General features: G+C 39.8%; 1 protein-coding gene across 1 annotated transcript in view; it reads right to left on the minus strand.

The window, feature by feature from the left end:
* ctnna2 (catenin (cadherin-associated protein), alpha 2) overlaps positions 1-16,432 on the minus strand; it is a 333,673-nt gene that overhangs the window by 250,901 nt on the left and 66,340 nt on the right. Inside the window, exons 4-6 of the mRNA XM_086295702.1 lie at positions 14,496-14,662; positions 13,554-13,673; positions 12,253-12,519 (exon numbers count right to left, since the gene is read on the minus strand). Of these exons, the coding sequence (XP_086151828.1) occupies positions 12,253-12,519; positions 13,554-13,673; positions 14,496-14,662 (554 nt within the window). The remainder of the gene's footprint in view (positions 1-12,252; positions 12,520-13,553; positions 13,674-14,495; positions 14,663-16,432) is intronic.

Raw genomic sequence — 16,432 nt, forward strand, 5'->3', positions numbered from 1 at the left:
CAAAAGCAAAATGCAGAGTGAATACATCTCCAAGATGATGTTAGTCAATGTGGTAGAGGGTATACTTTATGTGTAACATTCCTGTAGATTAAATATATTGTGTAGAAATACTCACTAGACAAATACAACCTTAATCCAACATTTAAAAACACAAATTATGTGTTACTAGGACAACAATCACGATCATAATCTGTCTTTCTTGCTTATATCTTTAGGATGAACTTACAGGAGCTAAATGTCTGTGGGTTTGTAATATATGTTTAAACACTATCATATGTTGTTCGTTGTTTATTCAGTAAAATGTAGGTCTAAATTATAAAAGAAAATATGGGTTTATGCCTATTTGAAAAATATATATCATATTTTGTCCCACTCATGAAAGTGGTGTAAAATGTGTCTCTCTCAGTGTATCAACTGGCATCGTTGCTATTTTGACCTAAAAAGCTCTAACAAACATGTTGACGGAGTCTCTTGAGCAGAACATTTCCAGAGGTGATGATTCGAGAACTGAGGTATTTTAAATTGAACCTTGTTTACATCCATGCTTGCTAGCTCCGTGTGATCTCCTTCCCTGTCTTAGTTGTAATTGTACAGCATATTTTGTGTGTCACCTCCCTTTGTTAAACAGTAGAATAGTTTAACACATGACTGCCCTCCACTCCTGAAGGTCCACAGGGAATCTATAAGAACCTGAATCTACAAATTAAAAATGCTGGCTTGGGTAAAATTACCAGTTTTACCCCACAGCCTCGTAGTAGAAACTCGTATGGTATCAATTTGAGGCTCCTACGTCTTATTTGTTCTTGAGTCATGAAATTCACAAACAAACGTACCAAACTTACACGTGTCTTTCCCATTATTATTATTATTAGATGTTGCTGGCAATCACTAGTATGCACTAACTTGCAAAGAAAAAGTACATCTTTCTGCACCAAAAAACTCTTTGTAGTTGATTTGGTTGCTAGCAGATTTCTATGGTTGCCAGTAGTTTGCATGGAAGATGCAAAGAGTCAAACTACTCACTACTAGTGATAATGAAACTGAAAATTGTGATGCACAACGGAAAAAGAGATGGTTTGTTTTTAAACTGAACATTTCATCTCTACAAACATTTAAATATACTGATTAACAAAAAACTCTTTGGAGCATGAGTTAGGTCATGTAACACCATGAGTGATAAAAATGCAATCCCATTATTCATTGGCATAAAGTATTCCCTCATTCCATCTGCATTTAAGTAAGAAATTTCTCTGTGTCTCTGTGTTCTTCTAAATTGTTCATCTGATCTGCTTCACACTCTGCGGGTGAATTGCCGGTGACCTAAGGCAATCAAGTGTTGAGTGTGAAGTAGGTCGGATGAGCATTTGTCAAGAAACATAAAAGGAGATCCATGAGTCAACAGTAAGTGCCTATGATAAGGCTGGGGGTGAATCATCAATCTAACAGACGTCACTGAATACAACACTGACGCATCAGAAAGATCATTACATGTGGTCATAGCACGCTTGCTTTAAGAAAAGCTTACAGTGATGGAAGATAATTCATATTAGCAAAGTGACAGGACACCAGAATAGGAGAATTCATGGCTGAGGCACGGACATGGCTAGCCTACTTTGCAAGGCATAAAAAGCTACTTCCTGTCCTCAAAAAGGCAGATAATATTGCTGTCTTTATTCAGCTTTACTGGAAAATTATTTGCTTAATGTTAAAGTATTTCACAAAGTTTGTTGATTGAGACAAGGATTGAGGATACATCATCAGAATATCCTCTAGGAAATACGCAACTGGGTATTTACCTCTGTGAGGAAAGGCAGTGGAGCTGTGGTACAGCCAGCCAGTGGGTTTGGCAAGGAGGGAAGGATCATTTTCTCAAGTTTCTAATTTAACTGCTGCAGCTTTTGCAAGACGGTGTTCAGAAGAACTCATAACCTTCAGCCAAGACAGATTTGCAATTGGACGCCATTGAGGCTGAAAGTGAGAAAACAACTGCACACAGTGGGAATGTACACACAGTGGATGCTTTAGTAGGCACCATTACAAGATTTAAAAGACTGGAAAGGAGATAAAGGGAAAAGATGTGGAACTAACAAGATGAAGGCATAATGCTGGGAAAGCAAGAGTATGAAAGAGAACAGTCAATTTCACTGCAGCAAAAGAAGTCCTGAAAGCTATGCTGATGAGAGGAGATGCATCATCTGGCTCATTGCTAAGTTGTCATTCAAGGAGTGTTTCCCTTTCAACTTCTGAGATGTAAAACATGAATTTAATGAGAACGAACACTTGACTTGTTGGGAATGGAAAATACTCTTTGTCCTTCACTGTATTTAATGTCTTTAATTTAAGTAAATTGCATTTATTTTTATTTTTTATACATTTAGGACCAGCTTGCAGTCTTCAGTTCCATAGTGGTTATTCTATAGACATGGAAAATGATTTTTGTTTTGCTGTGAAAGAAGACCAGGATCTCCAGGATTTGAAGGAGCTGAGCTCTGGATGATTGCTGTATGTGGATGTACTTACTGCCACAGAACTCTCCATTATCTCAAAATGACAGCTAAATTGGCCCGTCAACAAAGCTGCATTCATCTTAGCAACTTCACTGGTGCATTAGTGCATCTTCCAAACATAGATGAAGGATATGGGGCATCGCTTCCATTCTGGATGCCACAGGGGGAAATTAGAGAGTTTCTGAGTGCAGCACTATTTAAGTAAGCATGCTCGACTATTGGTTGGTTCCCCTCGCTTGTCAAAATCCCAGTCGGGCACCTTAAGTATTTTTATAACTGCCTATAGATGAAGAGGGGGGAAAAAACTAAGCCCGGTACATCCGGGGAACAAAGCCCTGACAAAGAAGGCAGCACAGAATTGATGGTGTGTTAAAGTACTTCTTTTGACTGCTTCAAATTCAGCTTCCCCTGTGACTCAAATAAGGCTTTTTTTGGCATTTATTATAAAACAGAAACACTATCTACCCATGCATGTGGATCATCCTTGTATTAATCCAGTCAGGAACTGTCCTTGTATACTTTGACATACATTTTTATAGTTTTGATGTCAGACACTTCAAATCAGAGGCAACAGCGTGAAAGGAGTTCTTGTGCAACTACTGACTTATCTACAGTAAGCAAAAGCTTAAGGTGGTAGCTGAAAACTCCGACTACACAGAATAAAATCTAATATATGGAAGGAAACATAGCAACACATTAACCTGAATGTATGAATTACGTTTGAACAGGAAGAAGGAAAGCCCCAACATGTGGAATATAGAGACTTTCACAAAATATAGATGGAAAATTCTCTCTCTGAGATGCTGAACGAGTGCCCGTACCGCGTGCCTCCGCTTGTACCTGGAGTGTAATTTTATCTCCCTGAATTTCTTCAAGAAATGCTGCATAATGTTCTCTTGGAAGCATTTTGTTGAACATCGTTATTCACTAAAAATGTCCAAATAATGGAAATCCTCAAGTTGACGTGATGTAGGCATTTTGTCTACTGTGACCAGCACTTGATAAAAGAGTCTTTATTTAATATTGTATAGACCTTTGACTGCCGAAATCTTTGTAAATGTATTCCGACTTCCTTCTATACAGTCACGTGTGCGTTTATATGAGGAACCAGGACTTCCTTCCTGCCAGATGTATTCCGTTACAAACATTCCTTTACAAGTGCGAGTGTGTCGCACTTTCAGAGTCATCAAAATGTTTCCCAAACAAATGCTGCTTTGTGAGACTCTGGAGGACAGTGAGACTGACCTTGAGCCAAGAGGCTCTCCTAGTTGGTCTTATCTTTTGCATTTAGCTGTTCAAGTGCTTGGTGTGAGTGTGTGTTTATGTGTGCATACAGTATACATGTATTGCATGAGCAAGAGCTAGCACGCCCCCGCATCCATGAGACTGAACAGAGCTGAGTGGGCAACCTGGCATGTGAGACACTGATAGAGAAGACCTTGACTAAAAGGTGAGACACCTTTAAAAAAAGGAAAAAAAGAAAAAGAAAGTAATTTGCTGCACCCACTCAGACATCAGGTCCCATGAGTTTTATGCGGAGAAAGGTCTGAAGATGCAGTATTTCACTTCAGTTGCTTAGACTGAGTGTCTGTATATGAAGAGAGTGCTAAGGAGAGACTCAAACTGCTTGTTTAATCATTTCCTTCATTCTAACCGAGAACATGGTCAGGAAAAAACTGTCTCTCTTTTTACTAAATATGAACCAAGAAATGAAACGAATAAATAAATAAAGATATTTTTAAAAGTCTGTGAATATGGGAGTCTGTGTTTTTCCGAAGCATCAGATGTATTACAATATAATGTATTTTCATTGTTTTGTGTGCATCATGTGAATTCAAACTGCCAAAGTGCCTTGGCAGAACATCAGTCAGTCTAATCTAACAGGACTTAAACTATGAGAGGAAATAAACAAGTAGGGCTGAGTAATTCCTGAAAGCTGCAAACCGAGCTTTATGGGAAGAGTAGGTGGAGAGAAACAATGGACCTTAGACTGTAAGCTCCGACTGTAACGAGTATGGATCCTGTTTACCAATGACCCCTCCCACTCTCCGTCTGCTTCCCTCACAGTTCGCTCATACCTTATTCCCATCAAGACAAGACAGGCAGTGGCTAATTACTGTACAGCAACAAACAAACCAATACTTCTCTATCTCCCATGTCCCATTACTTCAGTTTAGTCCCCCTATTCATATTTCTCTTGACAGGTGCATCTGTCCATAGAGAATAAGGCAGGGTTGTAATCGGCAGGCAGAGGATGTTGTAATTAAGAGGTGTACCTCTGGGCTAACATGTGGCTCAGCCAAGGTGAAAAAGACGGTGGGAGTGGAGTTTATTGAACACGCCAGGGCTCCTGTCAATAGCAAAGCCACTTGGCACTATGTTCGATACTGTTAACAATGCTTAAGGTCTGTGAGCATCTGTACATGATTGGGCATATTTATGTCTGACCTTCCCCAGCAAAGTGCCGCTGAGATGATCGGGATATACTCTTTCTTATCTGCCAGCTGCTCACGGGTAGCTTTAAAACTTGTTGATCACCCACATAATCAAAAGCAGGAGAGAGAGACAATGCAGAAAGAGAAAGTGTGTGTGTGTGTGTGTGTGTGTGAGTGAGAGAGAGAGAACGAGAGAGAGAGAAAAGAGAGAGAAAAATAAGAGCGAGCCTGAAATGAGATAGTACGGATAGGAGAGCCCAGATTGATATAGCAATTACCAAGAAAGCTATCCCTCAGTTAAGAATACATCTACATACATTAGAGCCGCGTTTCTCCCTGCCACCATCTCTGTGTCTGGTCCAAGAGTATCTCATCCACAAACGCAGTATGCGGAAAGGTCATCAGTGTGCAGTCCCTGTGTATACACTAACAATGAAGACCCTGTCTATTCTCCATTTTGCTCATACCACAAGACGAAGAGATCCACAGGAACGACGAGGAAAGAATGAAATCAAAATGTCAAAAAGAACATGTGAAAATCTTCATCACATGCACATATTTCACACAGACGGGCAGACAGACGGACAGAAAGGGGAAGAGCATTTTCCCCTCACTGTTGTGATGTCTGTGATGTTTACTTGAATTCCTATATTAGCTGTAATTCAAAGATTCTCAGTGCGTCATCCTATAAACAGAAAGGTGTCCAATTACCTGTCGCTACAAAGACGGACGTGCAGCACTGAAAAGTGACTTACACTAGGAGCCAATGCTTGCCACAGTGACATTCAAAGAATGGCTTTCATGCATACTTTCTTTGAGCTAGCAAGTAAATCCGGTTAGAGTTAGCCCCTAATGTATGCAGGCATGTGCTTGTGCAGTGTGACTAGAGGCCCAGCAATATATGGAGAAGGGTTTTGCATAAAAATACAATGGTGCTATCAAATAGGCTCAGAGCATGCATGTAAGCAAGCTAGCATTTCAAACACCTCTATTGGTTCAAAACAGATCAGACAATGAAAACATCAGACAATGAAAACAAAAAGAGTGAAAAAAGAGAAATAGAAAAGGAGACAGAGGTGTGAGAGAGTGAAAAAGATGCCGTGTAAATAACCCCCTTAAAAAAAAAACATGAGGAAAGAGGACAAGCAGATGGAAAAATAAACCATGGTAAAGTGATCCAGTGCGACTTGGATCTCTGCCGCAGGCTCAGAGCTCTCCTCTGCCCGTGTGTCTGCAATGTGTGTGAATGGAATATGTTTCTGTCTGCATGCGCGTACAGTACACATGCAGGCACTAAGCACCATTCACAGTGCACTCGGGTCAGGGGCTGTTGCGAGGACATAACAGGAGTAGGGGTGAAAGAAGGGTATAGCTGAGGTTTTCTAACTGTGTTGCCCCTTTCTTTGTAGAAATGTGGATGAGAAGAGGGCAGCATTTGTGGGGCCATATTGAAAAGGCTCTATGTGGTAATCTAATAGTGAATTCTCTTTGACGGAGCTCAATTCAAGGCATCTACATGCATCAAAACGTCTCCGAATCAAAAAATAGCTTCAGTCTCATTAACGGTGCAAAAAAATGAAAAAAGAACATACAAGGCAATGCAGGCTCTTGCTCTGAGCAAGTCTACAATCTCTGTTTCTAAGGAAAAGGGGATAAAAATGGAAAAAGATATAGAGAGGGTGGGGAACAGGAAAACAGAGACCGGGCAAGTATTAAATGTAATTAAACACTGCCACCTGCTGGTCACTGCGTGAACTTACCATAAGCTTTTAGGCTGAGGGTAATATGTTTGAACAGCTGCACATTTGACCACCTGTTTGCACTGATCCACACAAAGCAGATGTGGCACACAAAGGACACAGCACTGGACCAAATCTGACATAATATTAAGAAGGAGAAAAAAAAACGTTCAAATTCAAACAATGCTATCGTGTATCCCTGCTCAGAAGGAAGCAAATTTAATTTGCTGGTTGAGAGGAAAGAATGAAAGCTGAGGACGAGGCAATCATTTTGATGCAATCACAATTATGTTAAAAGACACCAACCTCCCCACTCCACTTGGCTCATCTAATCGAAGGCGGCAGCAGCCGCAGCAGCAGCCGCAGAGGAATAAAAGGAAGACCATCTATAACTCATACTTGTGTTGGCAGGCTCTTCCTAGCTCAGTTACATTACCCGAGTCATAGTGTATCTTGTGTTTTTTCATACTTAGAAGGTCTCTGCGAGAAGTACTTACTTTACTGCTGTTCGCTGCTGCTGCTGCTGCTGCTGCTTTTATGTGACACTTCAAATGAGTGTGAGAGAGCACGAAAGACCGACAGTGTCACCATTTTAAAAGGCTGCATCAGATCCTTCTCGCGTTTGACTGTACAGAGATAAGGAGGCTCAGAGTAGGAGAAAGGCAGCGAGACAATAAGAGAGTGCTTATTAAAATTTACACTGGGTGAGTGCAACAGTCTGTTTCCTCCCTGTGCATAAATCCTCATAGCGAGTGACCGTTCTCTCCCCACAGAGGAAGTCATTTCTATGTGTGCATGTGCTATAACAGCTTACATGAAGCATGAATAAAAAGCCATAGCAAGTCTGAACATCTTCTAAAATGAATTCATACCTACACTGCCTTGGCATATATTGAGGTCTAATAGAATCGCTACATTGTGTATGTGGTTTGTGACCTAAAAATCAAAGCATGTGTGTGCTACAGTGTGTCTTTACCCACATTCCCCGTAGGGCCTCAACGCCATCTGTCCTCCCGCTGAGTTCAGATCCTCAGAATAAAGACTTTCATTCCAACATGACAGGATTTTTCCTGCATAGCGAATTTAAAGGTAGCCACTCTTAAACGCTGTGCTGCCTTTCCCAAAGCCTGACCATGTCTGCAATATAAAAAAAAAACCCCTATTTTAAGGGTGTTAAATCTGTCACTGTCGACTATTATTGCAGAAAAGGAATCAGCTGGGGCCGGTGGAAAATTGAAGAGATAATGGACCGAGGTAGCAGATGGCTAATTAAGAACATAACTCGTATTATTAGTAAAAATGAGGTCACGTGATTTAAAAGAGAGAGTCCCGTCTGTATTTTAGCCGTAAATCACAACAGAACGCGTTGTCAATCTTGCTAACGTTAGCTGACTTACTTCAAGGCTCGGCGTGAGTTATCGTCCATGCTGGATGGCATTTATATGATGTACGAGGTAATCGGTAAATACTCTTTGATATTTATCGTTTGAAGATTGTTGATAGCAGCTCCACTTAAACTTAACTGTGTTTATCTCTGTCATAGTCAATCCAGTACAAACACGCACATCTCTTTAGCAGCCTTCATTAAATTTAATTAACTTCACTAATGTTCAATCAGTTCTTTGCCATCATTGTGAGCCTGGAAAAATCCCGGATCACACATTTATCATTAGAAGCAACAGGAATTTCCACAGCATATTAATTTTCTATACTAAACCAAAAACTGGTGTTAACACTCAATGTCACTAACATGAAAGCTATATTCATACTTGCGTACTTTAAATTAAACCTCTTCCCAAGACATTCAGTGTATTTCAAAAGACGCTCTAGAGGAAGTCCTTGATGGCGAGCTCTTAAAGGTAAAAGGGTGACAGGGAGCATACAACCTCTTTGTTGTATGCCAAAAGATGCTGAAACTGAGTAAATGTGAACTAACGCTGACCTCCCTTTTCTCTCTAAATAGATCTTATATGTCTGTGTCCTATGTTGACTTATTTCAAACTAATTCCAGGTGTCAGTAATTCCAGGTGTCTAGGAACAAATGAGGTCATTCCTTCTTTCCTGTCTTATTCCTAAGCCGCCTTTTCACTCCAGCTATAGACCTATCTCTGTGCCCAGCATTTAAAAATCTCAGCTAACCTTTAGTGTCAAAAGATATTGAGGGTTTGTTGAGGCATCCTTGCTAGTTTTTCTTTAGCCACAAATGTATAGAGTCTTCAAGTTGTTTTTCTTTTCTTTTTTTTCGAATAACTACCCACACAGCAGGTACTCCATGCTCTCACCTCTTTTATAGGTAATTACATATTCTTGAAATTAAGATGGCAGAGATGAAGGGTACTCTACTTTCATTCTAACCAAAATGAAAGTCAATGTTATAGAGACCACACAAAAGTCAGTGTGAGACTGATATAAATCACTGTACCCTTTAGTCATATATCTACATTTTTGTGCGACCAAATTACCTTTATTTCATAATGTCAGTGTCTAAAAGGAGACTGTGGGAAACTGCGGTAACTGAGTACAGAATCAATGAGTCAAAGCTGATAGTCTAGGCAAAATTATGATCTCTCTGGTAGAGGGAACAACTTGTCTATATGTAGTCACTCATATCCATTAGTGAAACGAAATGAGTACCATTATACTGCAGCCCTTCCTCCAAAAACCCACCCACTGGAAAGAGACATTTTACCGTATATCTGTCACAGCAGTCAGTGCTACAGTCTGCTCTTCCATCCATGTGTCAAACCAATGCACAAGAGTCAAAGGATTAGAAGCCGATCAATGGCGAGTCAAGACGGGGACTATCTCTCCAAAACAGATAAAATCAGGAAACACGAAAACACATGCGCACCGACAGGAATGAATGTTAATCACTGTATAAAAAAAAAGATGTGCAGCTATTTTTGCATTGGAAGAATATATAAACTGAATATTCTATACAGTATTGTGGGTATGCGTGCATGTGTTTTACCGCTCAGAACAAGCCGTTATTAAATATATTCGCACTAAACATGTGCTGCATGTGCATACGCAAAACCCTTTAAGCATCTCGCCTCATAGCTTAGTATATCAGTTCATTACTATTCTGAGAGGACCTTACCATAGTCTGTGTCTCTGTTGTAAGTTAGGAATTAAACATGCACCAGCTTCGGGCAGCACAGAGGGCCTAGCAAAGGGCAATTTGTCTCATTTAACTGCTGGCTGTCTGCCTGCCGAATAGAATCGAATTATGCACGTCTTTTGCTGTTCTAAAAAGTCCTACTGTTTTACATAAAAACACAGTCAATGTGATTACTTTAGGCCATGGCCCTGTGCAAAATAATAGGATAGGAAGTTCAGAAGAAACTAAAATATAGGTCTCTGTCTAATCCCTCAGCACAAGACAGCTTTTATTTTCTAATATTCAGCTGCCTGTGTTTCACCCTCAGTTCTCTTCAAAGCTGCTGCATTGCATTTTTAATTCCCAACTGTTACCACAAGGTGTCACTAACACAATGCAAACCAGCAATATTTGGGGCCAAAAGAAAGTACTGAAAATGGCACTTGGGGGACTATATTTCATTTACTGTGGAAACACACACACACACACACACACACACACACACACACAGTTTGTTTGAAGGGGTGGAAACCTGAGCTGCCAAAGAGATAAAGAAGAGCTGGAAATATAAATCAAATTGGAAGAGAAAGCTCCAACATGTAAGTGTGGGTTTAAAGACATAAGCTAGAGTAGATCACTTCCTCCGAGTTAAATGTTGATTACTCAAAGCCCTACATGGAACACAATCTCCCTGAAAATACATCAAACAATATATATGAAAGTGGGGCTAACGAGATTAGAGAATGCATAATTATAGTCAATTTTTATTCCACAGGGTCTATTGTGATTTATCTCCTCACATTTAAGGAGACAGTTTACACAGAGAGTTTTCTAATGTAAATTTTTTAAACAACATTGTGGGATCTAAAAAGGCCATTGTTTATTGCACTTCCCGTTCTGAAGGGTCAAACCAAATTGTCATCCTTAAAGTCTAAATTGTATTTAAATAATATTACACATAAGGTTGCATATCTTAGGCCCCTAAAGGGTGAAGCTGTAAAGTTTAACAGTTTGTTTCTTCTATAAATATATTAAAAACAAATCCAAAGCTAAATATTCTTTCATCATGAAAAAATGATTTTCTGTCAGGTAACTAACTTGTTGTGTCAGCTCAGTAACACCAAACAGAGAAATACAGTCGAGCAGAATCGTACATTATCAGGTATAATGGTTTATCATTAGTGTACTGGGTGATAGGTAATAGACTGCAGGGATTTTTAATGGTTGTATGGGTTTTTTGATAAGCAGATTAAGTGAGATTTGAGAGATTTGAGAGAGATTTTGTTAGTTAATTCTTTCAGCTTTTGGGACTCATACTGTCAAGGATTATAGTTACTTAAATCAATGATAAAACATTTTATGCAGACAGCAATAAAACCCATTCATTGATAAGAAAGGAATTTTTTAATAGGATTTATTTATGTCTAATTAACATAACTGTATGTACACAGTAAGTGGAACATTGCGCTTTTCTACTCTGACTGTTGTAGCTGTGAGTGAAAACTGAAAAATATTAAATTCACCATATGTTGATGCAGAAATCTGTCCAAAGCTGGTTTAATGGCAAAGAATAAACTGAATTCATGTTTGTTTGTATCCAAATTTGAGTCAAAACACTGGACTCGACTTCAGCAATACAAAAAAATATTAAGAATATTATTTTAATATTATTTTGGTAATTACCAGTACTGTTAAGTTAAGGCAGCTGTGTCATAAACCTTACATTGGGTGGCTTTGCTAATAAATTTGTTACACACTGCAACATTTCATGTCTTAAAGCTATGTGTTAAATACCGTGTACCGCAATATACCTTTCAGTAAATCTACATGTGAAGACAGTGTGATCCTGATCGTGATGGCACAAGCTTGAATAATACTTTTATCCTTAAATAAGGGTCCTTAAACCTATTCCTTAGTGGCTTAGTGACTCACTATTCCTGGATTTCAAGCCCAGTTAATATTTTTTGTCAGAACATGTTTCAGGGAATTTAAAAAAAGAGGACTGATAGTTTTCAACATCTGAAGGACATGATGCAAAAAGCCCATCCAGCAATACAGCACTGTTAACATCTGGCCACTAGATGGCAGCAGATGATGCTTTTCATGGAGGTTTCTGGCCATAATTGGGCCTATGATTGTGTATAATCTGAATAAAGATGATTAACCATCGCTGTGCGTGATTATTATTATTTTGAGTTATATGTTGAAAGAAAGAATATTCTAGTGAGTTTTTTGTCAAAATATAGTCAAAATGAAAGGTAAAATACATAATAACTATTGTCCATGTAGTCATAGCATCAGTGATAACCTGTAAGAAGTTGCCCACATAAACACCCAACCTTTTATATCACGCAGTACTCTTTGTATCAACATATCATGCAGAAGCCTTGTCCTGTACTAGAGACGTGATATATATATGTATGGTTTAGTCTTGTATTTTTAAAGCAGTACAAAAATGCTTGTTGACTTACATCAAATTCATTAAGGGCAGCAGCAAGTTCTCCAATGCCAGCATGGCCATGCTTCTCGTCAGTGGGTGAGGTGGCCTGTGCAGCACTTGAGATGCCTCCTATGGCCTCCTGGACCTGTTTAAACACATAGTCTCGATTGGCCCGTGTGGCTGCCACGTCTGGATGGCGCAGAAAGGCCTGAGAAGCCGTATACAGCATAGTGGCATTTTTCTTAAGGGCCCCACGCGCAGCTGCCATCTCATCTCGGCACTGGGGGTCTTTCAGCTCCTGAGAAGATAGCAAAGGGTTTTTTTTGATTTTCAGACAAGCGATAATAACAATGTAACTTGCAAAACCCTGGAGTATTGCTTGAGAAATTGAAAACAGTGTGAGGAACAGGTCACAGTTGGAGAACTATATTGTTAAAAAACAAGTTCATGTCCCATTTGATGAATTGAATCTGATGAACTGGTATTGTTTCAACTTCACAAAGTTAAGGCAGCGTCAGCAGATCAGCAACGATAGAGCTGGGCAGAATTAGCCTCAGTGTTTTGCTCTGGTTCAGCTCGGCAGCATGGGCGCTTGCCAACATGACACATGCAGGAAAAAATCCTCTATAAGCTTTTTGTCACACTGGGGGCCATATTAAAAATCACTTTGATGTGTAATTCTCCAGGATCAAATAAGCGCTGGTGCAGAGATTTTGCTTACTCTACATCCCAGCTAAAACAAATCCTACACACTAATAATCCGCACCATTTATAATTTGCCAAAACATTACAAAGGAGACTACACAAATGTGGCTACAAATCTACAACAGCTGTGAATTCTAGTGTTAAATGTTAATGACCAAAAATCTAAAAGAAATGTGTATAATATTTCTGACTTTAAAATGATGAATTTTACAATACATTTTTAAACAATGTGTGTTGGCTATTGTATTTTTTTTATCCTATCCTATGCAATCTTTCAATTTTACTCCATGGCACGAAGAATTTGGATGTATTAAAGCTGGCTCTAATGAGACAAATGTCCTTAATGCAAAACAGATTAAACTGGTTGCTGTCTGAAACAAACACTTAACATCTGCTAGAGAGTGATGTCAGATTATAGCAACATTTGTTTGCACAACGCTTGCAATCTGATTGATTAAAGCTTTGAATTGAGTTCGAGTTTCTAATATTTTACAGGCTGAGGCTTCAACTGTGACATTCCCTCGTTTATCAAGACAGAAGAAGAACGGCGGACACTTGGAGGACCTTTTATCCAAGAGAGACACGTTATTTTTCTGAAAGAGCATGAGACATTGGAATTCCAGGTACCTGCTGTCTCCGGGCTGCCACATAGTTAAGCTTCACCATCTCTTTCCCAAACTCTTTGAACCGGTTGGCCAGATCCTGCTCATTGGTAGCATTCTTTACTCCTTCCAGGGCCTCTTCCACCTGATACACACATACGCACACAGTCTTTCAAAAACTTTGTGCACAAACCAGTAGACAACGTCTTAAATAATCAATATTAGTTAAAGCATTTATTTTCTGTAATTGTAATGTCTAATGTGTTTTTAGTAGTTGTGTAATTTCAGTAAGTGTCAATCCATCTTTCTGATATATCCTAACTATAAACTGTTTATCCCTGTTAAAAATGCTGCGGAAGATGTAATGAAAACGGGAGAAGAGACAGAGATAATGTTAAGTGGCCTTTGATGGTGGGGCTTATACAGGCTTGAGTTAAGTCCCTATGTGGGCCTGAAGAATGAGACTGGAAAAAAGGATTTTTAGTGTTTGTGCATTTGTGAGACAGGGACAAAATGAGTGACTGCAGATGGATGCAGGCATGAGTTTGAGTCAGATTATACCAAATACATATCATTCTTTCTGGCACACTGTATTAACTCGAGTTATAAAGCCCAGAGCTACTGTCTAAGTGAATGAACAGCTCACGTTCTTCACATGACTACACTGAGAGTAGTTCATCACACTATGCTATAATGTCCGTTTCCAGGATGCTCCTCTATTCCCTTATCTAAATGCAAATGTGTGCAGAGGTTGTTATAAAAGTCTGCACTGACTACACGGACTGTACACCAACAGGAAGTCTTTTTCGTTTACTGACCTTCTTTAAGCAAACTTAAAACCACGTACAGATTTGGAGAGTGGGTATTTTTTACACATATATATATATTTAAAGTGTTGCAGTTCTAAGTACAGCTCCATCACAACGTAACCAAGAAGTATACTTGGTTGGGTGTTAACTGCACTTACAATTTTAAGGTGGGCCAGCAGCCTCATGACATCAGCCATGTCAGCAAGGATGAGCAAGCGAGTGACAGCAGACAGCAGGGCGCGGGCAGCCCTCACCATGGTGCCACGCTTCACAGAGGAGCACGGGTCATCGGCAAACTCCGACGAGGCAATACGCATGGTTTCTCCTGCAAAATGGATAAAAGAAAACAGTAAGTGGAGCAGAGAGTAAGATATTATCTGTGTGTGCAGACTATCATCACCCATATTGTTAAAACTGACTGGAGATTAAGTGTAATTACGCTTCTTCTCATAAAGCTCAGAGGTCATGAAGCAGTTTGTCAGAAAAACTACATGGTAAATGGCCTGTATTTATATAGCGCTTTACTAGTCCCTAAGGACCCCAAAGCGCTTTACATATCCAGTCATCCACCCATTCACGCACACATTCACACACTGGTGATGGCAAGCTACATTGTAGCCACAGCCACCCTGGGGCGCACTGACAGAGGTGAGGCTGCCGGACACTGGCGCCACCGGGCCCTCTGACCACCACCAGTAGGCAACGGGTGAAGTGTCTTGCCCAAGGACACAACGACCAAGACTGTCCAAGCCGGGGCTCGAACCGGCAACCTTCCGATTACAAGGCGAACTCCCAACTCTTGAGCCACGATCGCTCTATTAAAACAGCTTGTCCTAGCAACCAGTTTGCAACCTGCTGACAACCTCCAGTTGCTAGGCAAATATATGTATTCCCCAACCAGTCACGAGAGAAGTTGCTTGCTGGTTAAATCAATCAGAAAAAGGGTGCTGCACCAAAAACCACCTTCGGATTGCTTTGGTTGCTAACTGATTGCTGCAGTCACCCACAGTTTCCATTTCAAAAGACCCAGCTTTTAGTTTGAAGACAAATGTTCTCCTTCTGCAGTTTACATTGAAATTTCCAAAGTTTTACTGCTACTTAACAAGTAGTTTGCTAGCATGGCAACCACAGTAAGCCTTAGACATTTCAGCTTAGGCCGGGTAGTACAGACAATATACTAGTATGTATATGGCTCATATTTCTGAGCAAAACCCATCCCCCACATCTCCAACATTAATGAATCTGAATACGCACATGCATGCAAACATTGGTACTCTAAATAATTAGACATGTTCCACCTGGATCAGGAGAAACCTGGCAACAGGCAAAAACTGGCAAACCACTTCTCTTAACATAAATAAGAATTAGTGAGTAAACAAAGTTGTTTATGTTATGCCAGAGTGAAAACCTCATAATCAGATAAACAGAACTCAGCATGTTAAACACAAACATGCACAGCATGTGTTCAACTAAACACACACATAGGGACACACACACAGAACTGCAAATGAACTCATGATGATACTGGTAGTGCCATACGTCTGTCTGGCCCAGTGAAGAGTGACAGAGAAAAGCGTATTACTGAACCCCTCCATGGTCTGAAATCAGCATCTCTAATTTAATTTATGACAAGATGAAGGGGACTGGGACCCTGAGGTCACATTGAGAGGAGCCTGATGAGGCGATGACAGATTTAAAACCATTTTATAATTCACAATGACTTTAACTAGGCAGACAATTCCTTTCAAAGGGGCGCGCTTCCAGCAGCTGCTAAAGGTCACTTAAACTGCGATATTATTTTTTAGTCTGTGGGATACAGACAACATAGCATATCCTCATGCTCATAAGTTTAACATTATTAATATGAACTGTTCTCCCTGATGACCTGGTATGTACAGTACTTATATACAACCTACCAAATATGTGGGGTATTAGTACTGACGTCCTATTATTTTCTTAAAGTCAGGAAGTAAGTATTTTAGTCTAATATTCTTTTCAGGGACATATTTTCTAAGCGTCAGAAAGGACTGTAAATTTGCTTCAGTATAAATATGGCCATTTGCACACAAAAATGCTGCAGTGTTAGTTGAAAGCA

The sequence above is a fragment of the Aulonocara sp. 'chitande type north' Nkhata Bay genome, linkage group LG6, assembly GCF_057382095.1.
Source record: "Aulonocara sp. 'chitande type north' Nkhata Bay isolate Kocher_YH1m ecotype deep benthic linkage group LG6, A_spYH_male_GT1.1, whole genome shotgun sequence".
Taxonomy (NCBI): domain Eukaryota; kingdom Metazoa; phylum Chordata; class Actinopteri; order Cichliformes; family Cichlidae; genus Aulonocara; species Aulonocara sp. 'chitande type north' Nkhata Bay.